A 20,617-nucleotide genomic window follows, 5' to 3' on the forward strand; every position below is an offset into this window, starting at 1 on the left:
AAATATTAGACACACAGCTAGCAAACATACATTTAATGATCAAATTCTCACCTGTCTTCATTTTAAGCATTCTGTTCAACATTAAAATAAGATCATTCCATTCAACCATTCTCAAATTTAACCCCACTTTACTGCAGAAATATTTCCAGATTCTAGAGGAATACTCACAATTAAAGAATAAATGGCTATGCGAATCAGGAACATTATCACAAAAAGGACACAGCAAATTACCAGCCAATTCCCATCCTCTAACCCTATCCTGAGTTTTTAATCTGTTCAGGACAGCCAGCCATAAAATAAAAGAGTTGCGAGGAATGCAATTATTATACCAAACAAGATTAAACCAAGGCACACTATCCCCAAAATTATTCAAATCATTCCACACCTGTTTACATGAGAATTTTCTGCATATACCTCCCTTATCCCTCCATCCAATAACATCATTCAAATTAGAATCAATACAAAACATAGGAGCTTCAGTCAATCCAGGGTACTTATTAACCCACTCAACCGGCCAAGAATACGAATCCAACTCAAGAACATCACAAACTAAAGCAGAATCACTAAGCCCATTACTAATCCACTCTCTCCTAGGAATAATAGTGCAAAGAATACCTATAGGATGCCACCAATCATGCCATAAAGAAGTGTTCCTCCCATTACCCACACAAGAAATAACATGAGGCCTAACAGTATTCCTTATCTCCAAAAATCTCTCCCATGTCCAGTTCATACTCTTTTTCTGCAGAATATCCCAAAAATTCCTGCTGCCTATATAATTGATTCTCACCCACTGCACCCACAGGGAATTTTTGTTATTAACCACATTCCAAACATGTTTAGCAAGTAAAGCATCATTCCATTTCCTCAAATTCTTTATTCCCAGCCCACCATACTCCTTAGGTTTGCAAATTTCAATCCATTTAACTTTAGCTTTCCCTTTAACTATCTCACCATTAGCCCATAAAAAACTCCTGCACATCTTTTCAATCTCATTAATAGTAGCAATTGGAATTTTAAAAATAGAAGCCCAATAAACATGAATGGAAGTTAGAACCGAATTAATGAGTTGCAATCTGCCAGCAAAAGATAGGGTTTTACACTTCCAATTGAAAATTCTCAACTTAATTTTTTCAATCAACTTTTTACAATCTCTATCAAACAATTTAGTAACACACATAGGAACCCCCAAATATTTAAAAGGAAATTTCCCAACTTCATAAGGAAGAATACCCAAAATAATCCTTCTCATATTAGGCTTAACACAACTGAAATAAATCTGACTTTTTTCCATACTAACCTTCAGCCCTGAAATCTTATTGAAATCATCAAGGGCATTCCTTATAATTCTGGCCGAATTCCCATTACCATAAGAAAAAATTAACAAATCATCAGCAAAACATAAATGGGAAATTCTGAGGCTCAAGCACTTACTATGGAACTTAAAATTCAAAGAATCTTCAATAAGTTTACCCATAATAATATTGAAAACCTCCATAACTATAGTAAATAGGTAAGGAGATAAAGGATCTCCCTGCCTTAGCCCACGCTTTCCTTCAAAATACCCATGATCTTCACCATTAAAATTGAGCATGAACCACGGGGTAGAAACACAAGCCATAATCCATTTAACCATGACTGGATGAAACCCAAATCCCTGCAGAACTCTATTAAGAAAATCCCAATCCACCGTATCATAAGCCTTTTGTATATCAATCTTTATCGTACATTTAGGGGCACCTCTCTTTTTTTTGTACCCCACCATCAACTCCTGAGCAAGAAGGATATTATCCAAAATAGATCTACCAGGAATAAAAGCTGATTGGTTATTACTAACAATATCACCCAAGCTATTTCTAATTCTATTCACTATAATCTTACTGATACACTTATAAAAAGTGTTACAGCAAGCTATAGGTCTAAAATCAGAAACTTTCCTCGGAACCTCAACTTTAGGGACCAGAACAATTCTCGTGGCATTAATCCCATTCAACAATTTACCAGTCCAAAAAAATTCTCTCACAGCCTTACAAACATCTGGACCAACAATACTCCAAGCACTTTTAAAAAATTTCGACGAATACCCATCAGGCCCAGGGGCACGATTGTCATCTATGTCAAACATAGCCAATTTAATTTCTTCATCAGTAACCACTCTAATCATATCAATAGCCACCTACTGTCCAATTTTTTAGGAAAAAACTCATCATTTAAGCCTGACAAATCAGTATCATCCTTACATCCCAAAAACTTATTAAAATGAGACACAAATTTCTCTATCATAGCCTTCCCACTCACCCAGTGACCATCTTCATTCAGAACCATCTGAATACGATTATTGATACCTCTGCTTTTAACAATTTTGTGGAAGAATTTAGAGTTATTGTCCCCATCCTGTAACCATTTGATTTTAGCACGCTGAGCAAGAATCTTTTCTTCATCATTACAAGCAATATTAAAATCTAAGAGAATATTAGCATGCTCTTCCCTAATCTTGCAATCAAAAGGATTATTGTCAATATCTTGTTGTTTACACTCCAAATCCTTTCTTAACTTCTGAATTCTTTTTCCAGCTCCCCAATATTTATTACACATCTCCCTGCAATGTTTTTTGAGAATCTTCAACTTTTGTGTCACTTTAAACATAAAATAACCATCAATATTCTTATCCCAAACCTCCTTAACCAAAGGGAGAAATTCCTCCTTCTCAGAGATAAAATTCGCAAATCTAAAAGAAGGTTTCCACTTCACTTTGTTACCAGGAAAATTTAAAATAGCAGGGCAATGATCCGAATTTCTGTATGGTTTAAAGACAGCATGAGCAAGAGGATGGTTCAACATAAATTTTTGATTAACCATAACTCTATCAAGTTTCTTCAACAGCCCCATATTACCCATAGGGGTTTTGTTCCATGTAAACTGAAACCCATAAGACTTCAAGTCCTCCACTTCTATAAAACTCAAACAATCAACAAAATCTTCAACTCCTTTAGGAGTTCTAGAACAGCTTTCAGAATATTCCGAAGGTTTTAAAGCAACATTAAAATCACCTAATAAACCCCAAGCTTCCCTATTAACAACCAAACTATGTTTTTTCAAATTATCCCAAAGTAATCTTCTTTCAATATAATTCGAAGCAGCATATATAAAAGACAAATACATGCCAATATCCGAATTACACAATTTCACATAACAATGAATAACCTGTTTGGATTGATAAAGCAGAATCACATCAAAAAGTCTCGGATTCCACCCCACTATTATTCTAGTACCAGTTTCACAACTATTATTATTAGATATCCAATCCCACTGCCCAAAAGTCTTAGCACAAACACTCTTGAGATTTAAGATTTTGACATGAGATTCAATCACAGCACAAATACCAAGGTTATTACACCTAATAACATCAATAACCTCCTTCTGCTTAACAGACTTATTCAATCCCCTAACATTCCAAGCACCAACAGACATCATTGGGAAAAAATAGAATTTTTGGCATTTACCTCCTCAAATGCCTGAGAACTCCCCAACTTACTGCTATTATTATCCGCCTCCATCTTATCTTTATTCACTTTATTACTTTCACTTCCTTTCTTCTTCCCCACTCCCTTGATTGAAGAAATCAATTTGTTATTCTTGCTTTCATTAGAATCCATTTCAGCTTCACCACTATCAACATTTTGATTAGCAACAGTCTTCACAATCTTATCATCCTCTTCCATTTTATCCAATACTTCCTCTTCGATCTCTCCCAAGATTTCAAAACTGTTTTTATTACTTAGTCCCTCCCCTATTATATTCTCACTACCAATACTAAAAATGCCCTTCTCTACCTTGTTATCCTTATTCACTGCAACCTGCTGTTTATTATTCTCCTTCAACCCCCGATTTCCTATATCATCCTGCCCAATAACAAACTTCTCATAATTTCTATTCTTTTCTAGATTCCAGTGACTTACTCCTTTATTACTCCAATTCCAATTTTGCCCTTTACCATTTCCACCTCTGTTCCCATTATTGCCTTTAGCGAAAATACTCCTTCTCCAATTCCCATTCTTTCCATTATTCTTCATATTATTCGTTTGATAATAGCCCACTTGAGATTTGCTAGTGCCTTCACCATCAATGTTACCCATTACCTTTTTATATTTAACTTCTGTGAAACCATCCCCATTAACAACTTCCTTCCCTTTATTATTCTTTAAATTTCTCACTTCTCCATTATTATCCTCCTTCACAACATTCATAGCAGCAGCACAAACTTTATCAACATGCCCATAGACCTTACAATGATTACATCTAGAAGGAATCCAAGCATATTCAACATCAAAACTTTGAATCACAGCAGAATTAGAGACAAAATCCCAAGTAGCTATATCAATCTTCTTTCTCCATTCCTTCCCAGCTGCTATTTCAACAAGAATTCTAGCATAAGCATTCCTTCCTTTATGTTCTAAACACATATCCTCAGTAAAGGAATCAAAAGCCAAAGGAATACCTATCTTACTAGCAATTCTACATAAGTTTTCACCACTCCAAACTTCCAAGGGCAAATCAAATATTTTAATCCAAACAGGAATTTTATCATGCTTGTTCTTAGTTAATGTCAAACCAGGCCTCCATCGTTGAAGAAATAAAGGCATATTATTAAACATTAACCAAGGACTACCCTCCAAAACAGATAACATCCCCTTTTCATCACTGAATTTAAAGAAGAAAAAACCTTTGCTGTTCATGAATACCTCTTCCAAACCCATATTCTTCCACAAACTTCTTACTTCTTTCTGAATTACAGGAAACGCCAACTTCTTGTCAATCATATAGCCATAAAGAGTATTAGTAAAAGGAATACTTGCATTCTTTAGATTTTCTAATGGAATTATTACAGGTCCATCCTCTTCCCCTTTCTCCCCTGGAATGAATCTAACATCAATCTTGCCCTTATGTCTATTACCCTTTAACACTCCAGCATAAGAGTTCATCTCATTCCCCTGCATTCCTCCATCCTCCTTATTACTATTCTTAGCATTTCCCAAAATAGAAGGAAGTAAATTAATGCTATTAATAACAGTACCTGATTTCTCATTGCAGCTATTACCCATATTACTCTTAGCATTAACCTCTTCTTCTATCTCAGTTTCCTCTTCCCCACTAGTATCTTCCTCACTTGAATCATTATCCCCTTCCTCATCAGTAGAATCATCATCTTCAGTATTACCTTCTATCTCCTTATCTTTCTTTTCCAAATTTGACATATCAACATCCATTTTCTGGTTCTTCTCACTATCTAAATCTTTCCCCATAGTCTTCACATCTCCCTTTCCCACCTGTCCTTCTTCCTTCAATTCACTCAGAAATTGAAATCCAATTCCTGGAATGAAATCTTCATTATTATTAGCCCTTTTCTCCCCATCAGTTATAATCTTCACAACTTCATTATCTTCCCTAATAGATTTATTCTGAATATTATCATCCATCACTTTTAAGGTAGGGTTCACATTAACCATTTCACTAATAACATTCTTTAACTCAGAGATTGGACTCAAAGCTTCATTACTCATCATCAACCCATCCCAATTTTTCATCAAATTAGCAGTATTACCAGTTGGGATAGATACAACATGAGAACTTACCTTTTTAGAATCACCAGCCAACCCTTTCTTCAATTCCTTCTCCTTTCCTACAGACCCAGGAATAGAAATGTTAGAATCCGACTCCCAAACTGAGACAGCTTCCAATTCTTCTTCCGTTTCCTCCTCTGAACCATCATCATTGAAGAATTCTTCCGTATCCATCGGAGCTAATTTATCCACCTTCTTCCTAGCTCTGTTCTTAATCCTAAAAGATTTCCCCTCCATTTTCCATCCAGCTTTGCTAATCCCAGATACAACAGCTCCTGTCACACTTGGTTTACGTTGAGCTTTATAGATCGTGGCAGATGATTGTTCAATTACCCCAGGAGGAACAAGATCATTCACCTCCAATTCAGTTTTTGTATAACGAACTGCAGCACTTTTATCCGGAGGTTTAACCTTCACATCCTTCAATCTATCCGATTTGGAAGATGCTCCCATTAAATCAACGGAATAAAGAAAGATATTGCTTCACCAATTAAAAGTAAAAACGTCGGAAAAGCAGCGCCGATGAATCTAAGCTAGATCGCACCACCGTCAGAAAGAATCAGGATAAGAGAGAGAAAGTAGAGAGAGAAAGCGAAAAAGCATAACATTAACAGTGTTTGATTCTTGAGTTCCACAATAGAAGTCTTTGCAATTTAGCAAAGCTTTGACGAGCATTGTTTCATTCTTGGGTTCCACATTAGAGGTCTATGCAATTTAACAAAGCATTGATGAGCATTGTTTAATTGTTGAGCTCAACAATAGAAATGTATACACTTTAAACAAAGCTTTGATGAGGATTGTTTCATTCTTGAGTTCCACATTATAAGTCTATGCAATTTAGCAAAGCTTTCATGAGCATAGTTTAATTCTTGGGTTCCACAATAGAAGTAGTCTTCGCAATTTAGCAAAGCTTTGATGACCGTTGTTTAATTCTTGTGTTCCACAATAAAAGTCTGTGCAATTTAAGCAAAGCTTTGATGAGCATTGTTTAATTCTTGAGTTCCACAATTGAATTCGATGCAATTTAAGTAAAACTTTGACGAGGATTGTTTCATTCATGAGTTCCATAATAGAAGTCTATGTAACTTGCAATGCTTTGATGCGCATTGCTTAATACTTGAGTTCCACAATAGAAGTGTATCCAATTTAGCAAAGCTATAATGAGCATCGTTTAATTCTTGAGTTCCACATTAGAAGTCTACGCAATATAAGAAAAGCTTTGATGAGCATTGTTTGATTTATTAGTTCCACGAAGTCTATGCAATTTAGCAAAGCTTTGATGAGCATTATTTCATTCTTGAGTTCCACATTGGAAGTCTATGCAATTTAGCAAAGCATTGATGAGCATTGTTTAATGAATTCCACAATAGAAGTAACCTTTGCAATTTAGCAAAGATTTGATGAGCATTGTTTAATTCTTTAGTTTCACAATAGAAGTTTATGCACTTTAAGCAAAGCTTTGATGAGCGTTGTTTCATTCTTGATACAATAGAAGTCTATGCAATTTAGCAAAGCTTTGATGAGTATTGTTTATCTCTTGAGTTCCACAATAGAAGTCTATGCAATTTAAGCAAAGCTTTTGTGTGCATTGTTTAATTTTCGAGTTCCACAATAGAAGTCTACGCAATTTAGCAAAGCTTTGATGAGCATTGTTTAGATCTTATGTTCCACAATAGAATTCTATGCAATTTAAGCAAATCATTGATGAGGATTGTTTAAATCTTGAGCTCCACAATAGAAGTATATGTAACTTAGCAAAGCTTTAATGATCATTGTTTAATACTTGAGTTCCACAATAGAAGTCTATGCAATTTACCAAAGCTTTGATAAGCATCGTTTAATTCTTGAGTTCCACAATAGAAGTCTATGCAATTTAAGCAAGTCTTTGATGAACAGTGTTTGATTCTTGAGTTCCACAATAGAAGTCTTTGCAATTTAGCAAAGCTTTGACGAACATTGTTTTATTCTTGGGTTCCACATTGGAAGTCTATGCAATTTAACAAAGCATTGATGAGCATTGTTTAATTGTTGAGCTCAACAATACGAATGTATACACTTTAAACAATGCTTTGATGAGGATTGTTTCATTCTTGAGTTCCACATTATAAGTCTATGCAATATAGCAAAGCTTTGATGAGCATAGTTTAATTCTTGTGTTCCACAATAAAAGTCTGTGCAATTTAAGCAAATCTTTGATGAACATTGTTTCATTCTTGAGTTCCACATTAGAAGTCTATGCAATTTAAGAATGTTTTGATGAGCATTGTTTAATTTTAGAGTTGCACAATAGAAGTAGCCTTTGTAATTTAGTATAAGTTTGATGAGCCTTGTTCAATTCTTGAGTTCCATAATAAAAGCCAGTGCAATTATAGAAAAGCTTTGATGAGCATTGTTTCATTCTTGAGTTCCACATTATAAGTCTATGCAATTTAGAAATGCTTTGATGAGCATTGTTTAATTCTAGAGTTGCACAATAGAAGTAGCCTTCGTAATTTAGCATAGTTTTGATGAGCATTGTTTAATTCAAGAGTTGCACAATAGAAGTAGCCTTTGCAATTTAGCATAGTTTTGATGAGCATTGTTATATTCTTGAGTTCCACAATAGAAGTCTATGCAATTTAAACAAGGCTTCGTAATTTACCATAGTTTTGATGAGCATTGTTTCATTCTTGAGTTCCACATTAGAAGTCTATGCAATTTAACAATGCTTTGATGAGCATTGTTTAATTCTAGAGTTGAACAATAGAAGTAGCCTTCGTAATTTAGCATTGTTTTGATGAGCGTTGTTTTGTTCTTGAGTTCCACAATAGAAGTCTATGCAATTTAAACAAGGATTTGATGAGCATTGTTTCATTCTTGAGTTCCACAATAGAGTTCTATGCAATTTAAGCAAAGCTTTGATGAGCATTGTTTAATTCTTGAGTTCTACAATTGAATTCGATGCAATTTAAGCAAAACTTTGACGAGGATTGTTTCATTCATGAGTTCCATAATAGAAGTCTATGTAACTTGCAATGCTTTGATGCGCATTGCTTAATACTTGAGTTCCACAATAGAAGTGTATCCAATGTAGCAAAGCTATAATGAGCATCGTTTAATTCTTGAGTTCCACATTAGAAGTCTACGCAATATAAGAAAAGCTTTGATGAGCATTGTTTGATTTATTAGTTCCACGAAGTCTATGCAATTTAGCAAAGCTTTGATGAGCATTATTACATTCTTGAGTTCCACATTGGAAGTCTATGCAATTTAGCAAAGCATTGATGAGCATTGTTTAATGAATTCCACAATAGAAGTAACCTTTGCAATTTAGCAAAGATTTGATGAGCATTGTTTAATTCTTTAATTTCACAATAGAAGTGTATGCACTTGAAGCAAAGCTTTGATGAGCGTTGTTTCATTCTTGCTACAATAGAAGTCTATGCAATATAGCAAAGCTTTGATGAGTATTGTTTATATCTTGAGTTCCACAATAGAAGTCTATGCAATTTAAGCAAAGCTTTGTGTGCATTGTTTAATTTTCGAGTTCCACAATAGAAGTCTACGCAATTTAGCAACGCTTTGATGAGCATTGTTTAGATCTTGTGTTCCACAATAGAATTCTATGCAATTTAAGCAAATCATTGATGAGGATTGTTTAAATCTTGAGTTCCACAATAGAAGTATATGAAACTTAGCAAAGCTTTGATGATCATTGTTTAATACTTGAGTTCCATAATAGAAGTCTATGTAATTTACCAAAGCTTTGATAAGCATCGTTTAATTCTTGAGTTCCACAATAGAAGTCTATGCAATTTAAGCAAGTCTTTGATGAACAGTGTTTGATTCTTGAGTTCCACAATAGAAGTCTTTGCAATTTAGCAAAGCTTTGACGAGCATTGTTTCATTCTTGGGTTCCACATTAGAGGTCTATGCAATTTAACAAAGCATTGATGAGCATTGTTTAATTGTTGAGCTCAACAATAGAAATGTATACACTTTAAACAAAGCTTTGATGAGGATTGTTTCATTCTTGAGTTCCACATTATAAGTCTATGCAATTTAGCAAAGCTTTCATGAGCATAGTTTAATTCTTGGGTTCCACAATAGAAGTAGTCTTCGCAATTTAGCAAAGCTTTGATGACCGTTGTTTAATTCTTGTGTTCCACAATAAAAGTCTGTGCAATTTAAGCAAAGCTTTGATGAGCATTGTTTAATTCTTGAGTTCCACAATTGAATTCGATGCAATTTAAGTAAAACTTTGACGAGGATTGTTTCATTCATGAGTTCCATAATAGAAGTCTATGTAACTTGCAATGCTTTGATGCGCATTGCTTAATACTTGAGTTCCACAATAGAAGTGTATCCAATTTAGCAAAGCTATAATGAGCATCGTTTAATTCTTGAGTTCCACATTAGAAGTCTACGCAATATAAGAAAAGCTTTGATGAGCATTGTTTGATTTATTAGTTCCACGAAGTCTATGCAATTTAGCAAAGCTTTGATGAGCATTATTTCATTCTTGAGTTCCACATTGGAAGTCTATGCAATTTAGCAAAGCATTGATGAGCATTGTTTAATGAATTCCACAATAGAAGTAACCTTTGCAATTTAGCAAAGATTTGATGAGCATTGTTTAATTCTTTAGTTTCACAATAGAAGTTTATGCACTTTAAGCAAAGCTTTGATGAGCGTTGTTTCATTCTTGATACAATAGAAGTCTATGCAATTTAGCAAAGCTTTGATGAGTATTGTTTATCTCTTGAGTTCCACAATAGAAGTCTATCCAATTTAAGCAAAGCTTTTGTGTGCATTGTTTAATTTTCGAGTTCCACAATAGAAGTCTACGCAATTTAGCAAAGCTTTGATGAGCATTGTTTAGATCTTATGTTCCACAATAGAATTCTATGCAATTTAAGCAAATCATTGATGAGGATTGTTTAAATCTTGAGCTCCACAATAGAAGTATATGTAACTTAGCAAAGCTTTAATGATCATTGTTTAATACTTGAGTTCCACAATAGAAGTCTATGCAATTTACCAAAGCTTTGATAAGCATCGTTTAATTCTTGAGTTCCACAATAGAAGTCTATGCAATTTAAGCAAGTCTTTGATGAACAGTGTTTGATTCTTGAGTTCCACAATAGAAGTCTTTGCAATTTAGCAAAGCTTTGACGAGCATTTTTTCATTCTTGGGTTCCACAATGGAAGTCTATGCAATTTAACAAAGCATTGATGAGCATTGTTTAATTGTTGAGCTCAACAATACGAATGTATACACTTTAAACAATGCTTTGATGAGGATTGTTTCATTCTTGAGTTCCACATTATAAGTCTATGCAATATAGCAAAGCTTTGATGAGCATAGTTTAATTCTTGTGTTCCACAATAAAAGTCTGTGCAATTTAAGCAAATCTTTGATGAACATTGTTTCATTCTTGAGTTCCACATTAGAAGTCTATGCAATTTAAGAATGTTTTGATGAGCATTGTTTAATTTTAGAGTTGCACAATAGAAGTAGCCTTTGTAATTTAGTATAAGTTTGATGAGCCTTGTTCAATTCTTGAGTTCCATAATAAAAGCCAGTGCAATTATAGAAAAGCTTTGATGAGCATTGTTTCATTCTTGAGTTCCACATTATAAGTCTATGCAATTTAGAAATGCTTTGATGAGCATTGTTTAATTCTAGAGTTGCACAATAGAAGTAGCCTTCGTAATTTAGCATAGTTTTGATGAGCATTGTTTAATTCAAGAGTTGCACAATAGAAGTAGCCTTTGCAATTTAGCATAGTTTTGATGAGCATTGTTATATTCTTGAGTTCCACAATAGAAGTCTATGCAATTTAAACAAGGCTTCGTAATTTACCATAGTTTTGATGAGCATTGTTTCATTCTTGAGTTCCACATTAGAAGTCTATGCAATTTAACAATGCTTTGATGAGCATTGTTTAATTCTAGAGTTGAACAATAGAAGTAGCCTTCGTAATTTAGCATTGTTTTGATGAGCGTTGTTTTGTTCTTGAGTTCCACAATAGAAGTCTATGCAATTTAAACAAGGATTTGATGAGCATTGTTTCATTCTTGAGTTCCACAATAGAGTTCTATGCAATTTAAGCAAAGCTTTGATGAGCATTGTTTAATTCTTGAGTTCTACAATTGAATTCGATGCAATTTAAGCAAAACTTTGACGAGGATTGTTTCATTCATGAGTTCCATAATAGAAGTCTATGTAACTTGCAATGCTTTGATGCGCATTGCTTAATACTTGAGTTCCACAATAGAAGTGTATCCAATGTAGCAAAGCTATAATGAGCATCGTTTAATTCTTGAGTTCCACATTAGAAGTCTACGCAATATAAGAAAAGCTTTGATGAGCATTGTTTGATTTATTAGTTCCACGAAGTCTATGCAATTTAGCAAAGCTTTGATGAGCATTATTACATTCTTGAGTTCCACATTGGAAGTCTATGCAATTTAGCAAAGCATTGATGAGCATTGTTTAATGAATTCCACAATAGAAGTAACCTTTGCAATTTAGCAAAGATTTGATGAGCATTGTTTAATTCTTTAGTTTCACAATAGAAGTGTATGCACTTTAAGCAAAGCTTTGATGAGCGTTGTTTCATTCTTGCTACAATAGAAGTCTATGCAATATAGCAAAGCTTTGATGAGTATTGTTTATATCTTGAGTTCCACAATAGAAGTCTATGCAATTTAAGCAAAGCTTTGTGTGCATTGTTTAATTTTCGAGTTCCACAATAGAAGTCTACGCAATTTAGCAACGCTTTGATGAGCATTGTTTAGATCTTGTGTTCCACAATAGAATTCTATGCAATTTAAGCAAATCATTGATGAGGATTGTTTAAATCTTGAGTTCCACAATAGAAGTATATGAAACTTAGCAAAGCTTTGATGATCATTGTTTAATACTTGAGTTCCATAATAGAAGTCTATGTAATTTACCAAAGCTTTGATAAGCATCGTTTAATTCTTGAGTTCCACAATAGAAGTCTATGCAATTTAAGCAAGTCTTTGATGAACAGTGTTTGATTCTTGAGTTCCACAATAGACGTCTTTGCAATTTAGCAAAGCTTTGACGAGCATTGTTTCATTCTTGGGTTCCACATTAGAGGTCTATGCAATTTAACAAAGCATTGATGAGCATTGTTTAATTGTTGAGCTCAACAATAGAAATGTATACACTTTAAACAAAGCTTTGATGAGGATTGTTTCATTCTTGAGTTCCACATTATAAGTCTATGCAATTTAGCAAAGCTTTCATGAGCATAGTTTAATTCTTGGGTTCCACAATAGAAGTAGTCTTCGCAATTTAGCAAAGCTTTGATGACCGTTGTTTAATTCTTGTGTTCCACAATAAAAGTTTGTGCAATTTAAGCAATGCTTTGATGAGCATTGTTTAATTCTTGAGTTCCACAATTGAATTCGATGCAATTTAAGCAAAACTTTGACGAGGATTGTTTCATTCATGAGTTCCATAATAGAAGTCTATGTAACTTGCAATGCTTTGATGCGCATTGCTTAATACTTGAGTTCCACAATAGAAGTGTATCCAATTTAGCAAAGCTATAATGAGCATCGTTTAATTCTTGAGTTCCACATTAGAAGTCTACGCAATATAAGAAAAGCTTTGATGAGCATTGTTTGATTTATTAGTTCCACGAAGTCTATGCAATTTAGCAAAGCTTTGATGAGCATTATTTCATTCTTGAGTTCCACATTGGAAGTCTATGCAATTTAGCAAAGCATTGATGAGCATTGTTTAATGAATTCCACAATAGAAGTAACCTTTGCAATTTAGCAAAGATTTGATGAGCATTGTTTAATTCTTTAGTTTCACAATAGAAGTTTATGCACTTTAAGCAAAGCTTTGATGAGCGTTGTTTCATTCTTTATACAATAGAAGTCTATGCAATTTAGCAAAGCTTTGATGAGTATTGTTTATCTCTTGAGTTCCACAATAGAAGTCTATGCAATTTAAGCAAAGCTTTTGTGTGCATTGTTTAATTTTCGAGTTCCACAATAGAAGTCTACGCAATTTAGCAAAGCTTTGATGAGCATTATTTAGATCTTATGTTCCACAATAGAATTCTATGCAATTTAAGCAAATCATTGATGAGGATTGTTTAAATCTTGAGCTCCACAATAGAAGTATATGTAACTTAGCAAAGCTTTAATGATCATTGTTTAATACTTGAGTTCCACAATAGAAATCTATGCAATTTACCAAAGCTTTGATAAGCATCGTTTAATTCTTGACTTCCACAATAGAAGTCTATGCAATTTAAGCAAGTCTTTGATGAACAGTGTTTGATTCTTGAGTTCCACAATAGAAGTCTTTGCAATTTAGCAAAGCTTTGACGAGCATTTTTTCATTCTTGGGTTCCACAATGGAAGTCTATGCAATTTAACAAAGCATTGATGAGCATTGTTTAATTGTTGAGCTCAACAATACGAATGTATACACTTTAAACAATGCTTTGATGAGGATTGTTTCATTCTTGAGTTCCACATTATAAGTCTATGCAATATAGCAAAGCTTTGATGAGCATAGTTTAATTCTTGGGTTCCACAATAGAAGTAGTCTTCGCAATTTAGCAAAGCTTTGATGACCGTTGTTTAATTCTTGTGTTCCACAATAAAAGTCTGTGCAATTTAAGCAAATCTTTGATGAGCATTGTTTCATTCTTGAGTTCCACATTAGAAGTCTATGCAATTTCAGAATGTTTTGATGAGCATTGTTTAATTTTAGAGTTGCACAATAGAAGTAGCCTTTGTAATTTAGTATAAGTTTGATGAGCCTTGTTTAATTCTTGAGTTCCATAATAAAAGCCAGTGCAATTATAGAAAAGCTTTGATGAGCATTGTTTCATTCTTGAGTTCCACATTATAAGTCTATGCAATTTAGAAATGCTTTGATGAGCATTGTTTAATTCTAGAGTTGCACAATAGAAGTAGCCTTCGTAATTTAGCATAGTTTTGATGAGCATTGTTTAATTCAAGAGTTGCATAATAGAAGTAGCCTTTGTAATTTAGCATAGTTTTGATGAGCATTGTTATATTCTTGAGTTCCACAATAGAAGTCTATGCAATTTAAACAAGGCTTCGTAATTTACCATAGTTTTGATGAGCATTGTTTCATTCTTGAGTTCCACATTAGAAGTCTATGCAGTTTAACAATGCTTTGATGAGCATTGTTTAATTCTAGAGTTGCACAATAGAAGTAGCCTTCGTAATTTAGCATTGTTTTGATGAGCGTTGTTTTGTTCTTGAGTTCCACAATAGAAGTCTATGCAATTTAAACAAGGATTTGATGAGCATTGTTTCATTCTTGAGTTCCACAATAGAGTTCTATGCAATTTAAGCAAAGCTTTGATGAGCATTGTTTAATTCTTGAGTTCCACAATTGAATTCGATGCAATTTAAGCGAAACTTTGACGAGGATTGTTTCATTCATGAGTTCCATAATAGAAGTCTATGTAACTTGCAATGCTTTGATGCGCATTGCTTAATACTTGAGTTCCACAATAGAAGTGTATCCAATTTAGCAAAGCTATAATGAGCATCGTTTAATTCTTGAGTTCCACATTAGAAGTCTACGCAATATAAGAAAAGCTTTGATGAGCATTGTTTGATTTATTAGTTCCACGAAGTCTATGCAATTTAGCAAAGCTTTGATGAGCATTATTACATTCTTTTTTTTTTTTTTTTTGAAAGAGCCAAAGCTCAGCAAACTTTATTAAAAAGAATAAAAAAATACAAACACCAAAAATCAAACAAAATACAAATATAACCATCCTATCCATAACCAACTACCAAACCATTTCCTAATAATAAGAAATAACCACTCATAACCCCAAAACACCCTAAAATCCTTAAAGGTAACCCATAGACTTATTGAAAGAGGGAAAAAAGGTAACTTCACCCCCTTGCTCCTACCAAATCTCCAAAAGAAAAAAAACCAAAGCAAGGGGTAAGGCCCTTAAAAAAACCCTCCGTCCATAAGCTAACCTTTAAGAAAAAAACCCTCAAGTTCAAAGCCCATATATCATAAAAAACAAGGAAATCCCCATAATCAAATCCATAACTAAACATAACAAAAAAATAAAAATAGAAAAGCCCCTCACGACTTCTAGTCCCAAAGCTCCTGTCCCAATCCTTGTCCTCTTTATCTTTCGAAGTCCTCATCATGAAATCCATAAGCTCTCTACAGCTATTGCCCACCATCAACCTTTGCTTCACCTTTCTGCACCACAAACTCAAAAAGGAACACAAGAAAATAATACCAGAATACCAGTGAATCAAATTAAGTTTCATACTAGACATGGCATCAATCACATGTCTAGGATTCTCTATTTGGATAATCTCAATTAAGATCATATCCAAACAGAAAATCCCACAGGTACAAGTCACATGATATAAGAGAAAACTCTCACACCAGTGACAAATTCCGTCAATTCCTTTGTGCATATTTTTATTCCCAAAATACCCCCACCATATACCATTAATAGCATCATCCATATTAGACTGCCACCACTGCCAAACCCAAAACCATAACCAACTATACTTCAAACAGCAAAACCAGAAAAATATCTCCATTATTCAACATTCTCAATTCCCGAAATACCCCAGATCAAATAAATCTTATTATTGATCATTTTAGTTCTTTTCCTTAATCCCATCAGCTTCAAACGAATCTCATTCTCAATACTAGCTATAATTCCCTCAACAGAAATTATGCTAGAATCAAACAGCCTAGAATTTCTCTCTCTCCAAATATGAGACACACAGCTAGCAATCATACATTTAATGATTAAATTCTCACCAGTCTTCAGTTTAATCATACTGTTCAACAAAGAAATAAGATCATTCCAATCAACCGCTGTCAAACTTAGGCCCACTTTACTGCAGAAATATTTCCAGATTCTGGAAGAATACTCACAATTAAAGAATAAATGGTTATGCGAATCAGGCATATTATCACAAAGAGGACACAGCAAATTACCAGCCAATTCCCATCCTCTAACCCTATCCTGAGTTTTTAATCTGTTCAGAACAGCCAACCATAAAATAAAAGAGTTGCGAGGAATGCAATTATTATACCAAACAAGATCAAACCAAGGAACAATATCCCCAAAGTTATTCAAATCATTCCACACCTGTTTGCATGAGAATTTTCTGCATATACCTCCCTTATCCCTCCATCCAACAACATCATTCAAATTAGAATCAATACAAAACATAGGAGCTTCAGTCAATCCAGGAAACTTATTAACCCATTCAACCGGCCATGAATAAGAATCAAGCTCAAGAACATCACAAACTAAAGCAGAATCACTAAGATCATTACTAATCCACTCTCTCCTAGGGATAATAGTACAAAGAATACCTATAGGATGCCACCAATCATGCCATAAAGAAGTGTTCCTCCCATTACCCACACATGAAATAACATGAGGCCTAATAGTTTTCCTTATCTCCAAAAATCTCTTCCATGTCCAGTTCATACTCTTTTTCTGCAGAATATCCCAAAAATTCCTGCTGCCTATATAATTGATTCTAACCCACTGCACCCACAGGGAATTTTTGTTATTAACCACATTCCAAACATGTTTAGCAAGTAAAGCATCATTCCATTTCCTCAAATTCTTTATTCCCAGCCCACCATACTCCTTAGGTTTGCAAATTTCAAGCCACTTAACTTTAGCTTTCCCTTTAACTATCTCACCATTAGCCCATAAAAAACTCCTGCACATCTTTTCAATCTCATTAATAGTAGCAATTGGAATTTTAAAAATAGAAGCCCAATAAACATGAATAGAAGTTAAAACCGAATTAATGAGTTGCAATCTGCCAGCAAAAGATAAGGTTTTACACTTCCAATTGAAAATTCTCAACTTAATCTTTTCAATCAGCTTTTTACAATCTCTATCAAACAATTTAGTAACACACATAGGAACCCCCAAATATTTAAATGGAAATTTCCCAACTTCATAAGGAAGAATACCCAAAATAATCCTTCTCATATTAGGCTTAACACAACTGAAATAAATCTGACTTTTTTCCATACTAACCTTCAGCCCTGAAATCTTATTGAAATCATCAAGGGCATTCCTTATAATTCTCGCCGAATTCCCATTACCATAAGAAAAAATTAACAAATCATCAGCAAAACATAAATGGGAGATTTTGAGGCTCAAACACTTACTATGGAACTTAAAATTCAAAGAATCTTCAATGAGTTTACCCATAATAATATTGAAAACCTCCATAACTATAGTAAATAGGTAAGGAGATAAAGGATCTCCCTGTCTAAGCCCACGCTTTCCTTCAAAATACCCATGATCTTCACCATTAAAATTGAGCATGAACCACGGGGAAGAAACACAAGCCATAATCCATTTAACCATGACTGGATGAAACCCAAATCCCTGCAGAACTCTATTAAGAAAATCCCAATCCACCGTATCATAAGCCTTTTGTATATCAATCTTTATCGTACATTTAGGGGTACCTCTCTTTTTTTTGTACCGCACCATCAACTCCTGAGCAAGAAGAATATTGTCCAAAATAGATCTACCAGGAATAAAAGCTGATTGGTTATTACTTACAATATCACCCAAGCAATTTCTAATTCTATTCACTATAATCTTACTGATACACTTATAAAAAGTGTTACAGCAAGCTATAGGTCTAAAATCAGAAACTTTCCTCGGAACCTCAACTTTAGGGACCAGAACAATTCTCGTGGCATTAATCCCATTCAAAAATTTACCAGTCCAAAAAAATTCTCTCACAGCCTTACAAACATCTGGACCAACAATACTCCAAGAACTTTTAAAAAATTTCGAAGAATACCCATCAGGCCCAGGGGCACGATTGTCATCTATGTCAAAACATCGCCAATTTAATTTCTTCATCAGTAACCACTCTAATCATATCAACAGCCACCCTACTGTCCAATTTTTTAGGAAAAAACTCATCATTTAAGCCAGCCAAATCAGTATCATCCTTACATCCCAAAAACTGATTAAAATGAGACACAAATTTCTCTATCATAGCCTTCCCACTCACCCAACGACCATCTTCATTCAGAACCATCTGAATACGATTATTGATACCTCTGCTTTTAACAATTTTGTGGAAGAATTTAGAATTATTGTCCCCATCCTGTAACCAATTGATTTTAGCACGCTGAGCAAGAATCTTTTCTTCATCATTACAAGCAATATTAAAATCTAAGAGAATATTAGCATGCTCTTCCCTAATCTTGCAATCAAAAGGATTATTGTCAATATCTTGTTGTTTACACTCCAAATCCTTTCTTAACTTCTGAATTCTTTTTCCAGCTCCCCAATATTTATTACACATCTCCCTACAATGTTTTTTGAGAATCTTCAACTTTTGTGTCACTTTAAACATAAAATAACCATCAATATTCTTATCCCAAATCTCCTTAACCAAAGGGAGAAATTCCTCCTTCTCAGAGATAAAATTCGCAAATCTAAAAGAAGGTTTCCACTTCACTTTGTTACCAGGAAAATTTAAAATAGCAGGGCAATGATCCGAGTTTCTGTATGGTTTAAAGACAGCATGAGCAAGAGGATGGTTCAACATAAATTTTTGATTAACCATAACTCTATCAAGCTTCTTCAACAGCCCCATATTACCCATAGGGGTTTTGTTCCATGTAAACTGAAACCCATAAGACTTCAAGTCCTCCACTTCTATAAAACTCAAACAATCAACAAAATCTTCAACTCCTTTAGGAGTTCTAGAACAGCTTTCAGAATATTCCGAAGGTTTTAAAGCAACATTAAAATCACCTAATAATCCCCAAGCTTCCCTATTAACAACCAAACTATGTTTTTTCAAATTATCCCAAAGTAATCTTCTTTCAATATAATTCGAAGCAGCATATATAAAAGACAAATACATGCCAATATCCGAATTACACAATTTAACATAACAATGAATAACCTGTTTGGATTGAGAAAGCAGAATCACATCAAAAAGTCTCGGATTCCACCCCACTATTATTCTAGTACCAGCTTCACAACTATTATTATTAGAGATCCAATCCCACTGCCCAAAAGTCTTAGCACAAACACTCTTGAGATTTAAGATTTTGACATGAGATTCAATCACAGCGCAAATACCAAGGTTATTACACCTAATAACATCAATAACCTCCTTCTGCTTAACAGATTTATTCAATCCCCTAACATTCCAAGCACCAACAGACATCATTGGGAAAAAATAGAATTTTTGGCATTTACCTCCTCAAATGCCTGAGAACTCCCCATCTTACTGCTATTATTATCCGACTCCAACTTATCTTTATTCACTTTATTACTTTCATTTTCTTTCTTCTTCCCCTCTCCCTTGATTGAAGAAATCAATTTGTTATTCTTGCTTTCATTAGAACCCATTTCAGCTTCACCACTATCAACATTTTGATTAGCACCTGTCTTCTCAATCTTATCATCCTCTTCCATTTTATCCAAAACTTCCTCTTCAATCTCTCCCAATATTTCAAAACTGTTTTTATTACTTAATCCCTCCCCTGTTACATCCTCACTACCAAAACTAAAATTGCCCATCTCTGTCTTATTATTCTTTTTAACTACAGCCTCCTGCTTATTATTCTCCTTCAACCCCCGACTACCTATAACATCCTGCCCATTAACAAACTTCTCATAATTTCTGTTCTTTTCTAAATTCCAGTGACTTACTCCTTTATTACTCCAATTCCAATTTTGCCCTTTACCATTTCCACCTCTGTTCCCATTATTGCCTTTAGAGAAAATACCCCTTTTCCAATTCCCATTCTTCCCATTATTCTTCATATTATTCAATTGATTATAACCCTCTTGAGCCTTGCTAGTGCCTTCACCATCAGTGTTACCCTTAACCTTTTTATATTTAACTTCTGTGAAACCATCCCCATTAACAACTTCCTTCCCTTTATTATTCTTTAAATTTCTCACTTCTCCATT

General features: G+C 34.1%; 1 protein-coding gene across 1 annotated transcript; it reads right to left on the reverse strand.

Annotated features, from left to right (window-relative positions):
* Positions 1-18,509: 18,509 nt before the first annotated feature.
* On the reverse strand, positions 18,510-19,865 carry LOC128128163 (uncharacterized). Its single transcript, XM_052767039.1, has one exon. The coding sequence runs from the start codon at positions 19,863-19,865 to the stop codon at positions 18,510-18,512; it is 1,356 nt and encodes a 451-aa protein (XP_052622999.1).
* Positions 19,866-20,617: the final 752 nt, after the last annotated feature.

Source organism: Lactuca sativa, chromosome 1, assembly GCF_002870075.4.
Source record: "Lactuca sativa cultivar Salinas chromosome 1, Lsat_Salinas_v11, whole genome shotgun sequence".
Lineage (NCBI taxonomy): Eukaryota > Viridiplantae > Streptophyta > Magnoliopsida > Asterales > Asteraceae > Lactuca > Lactuca sativa.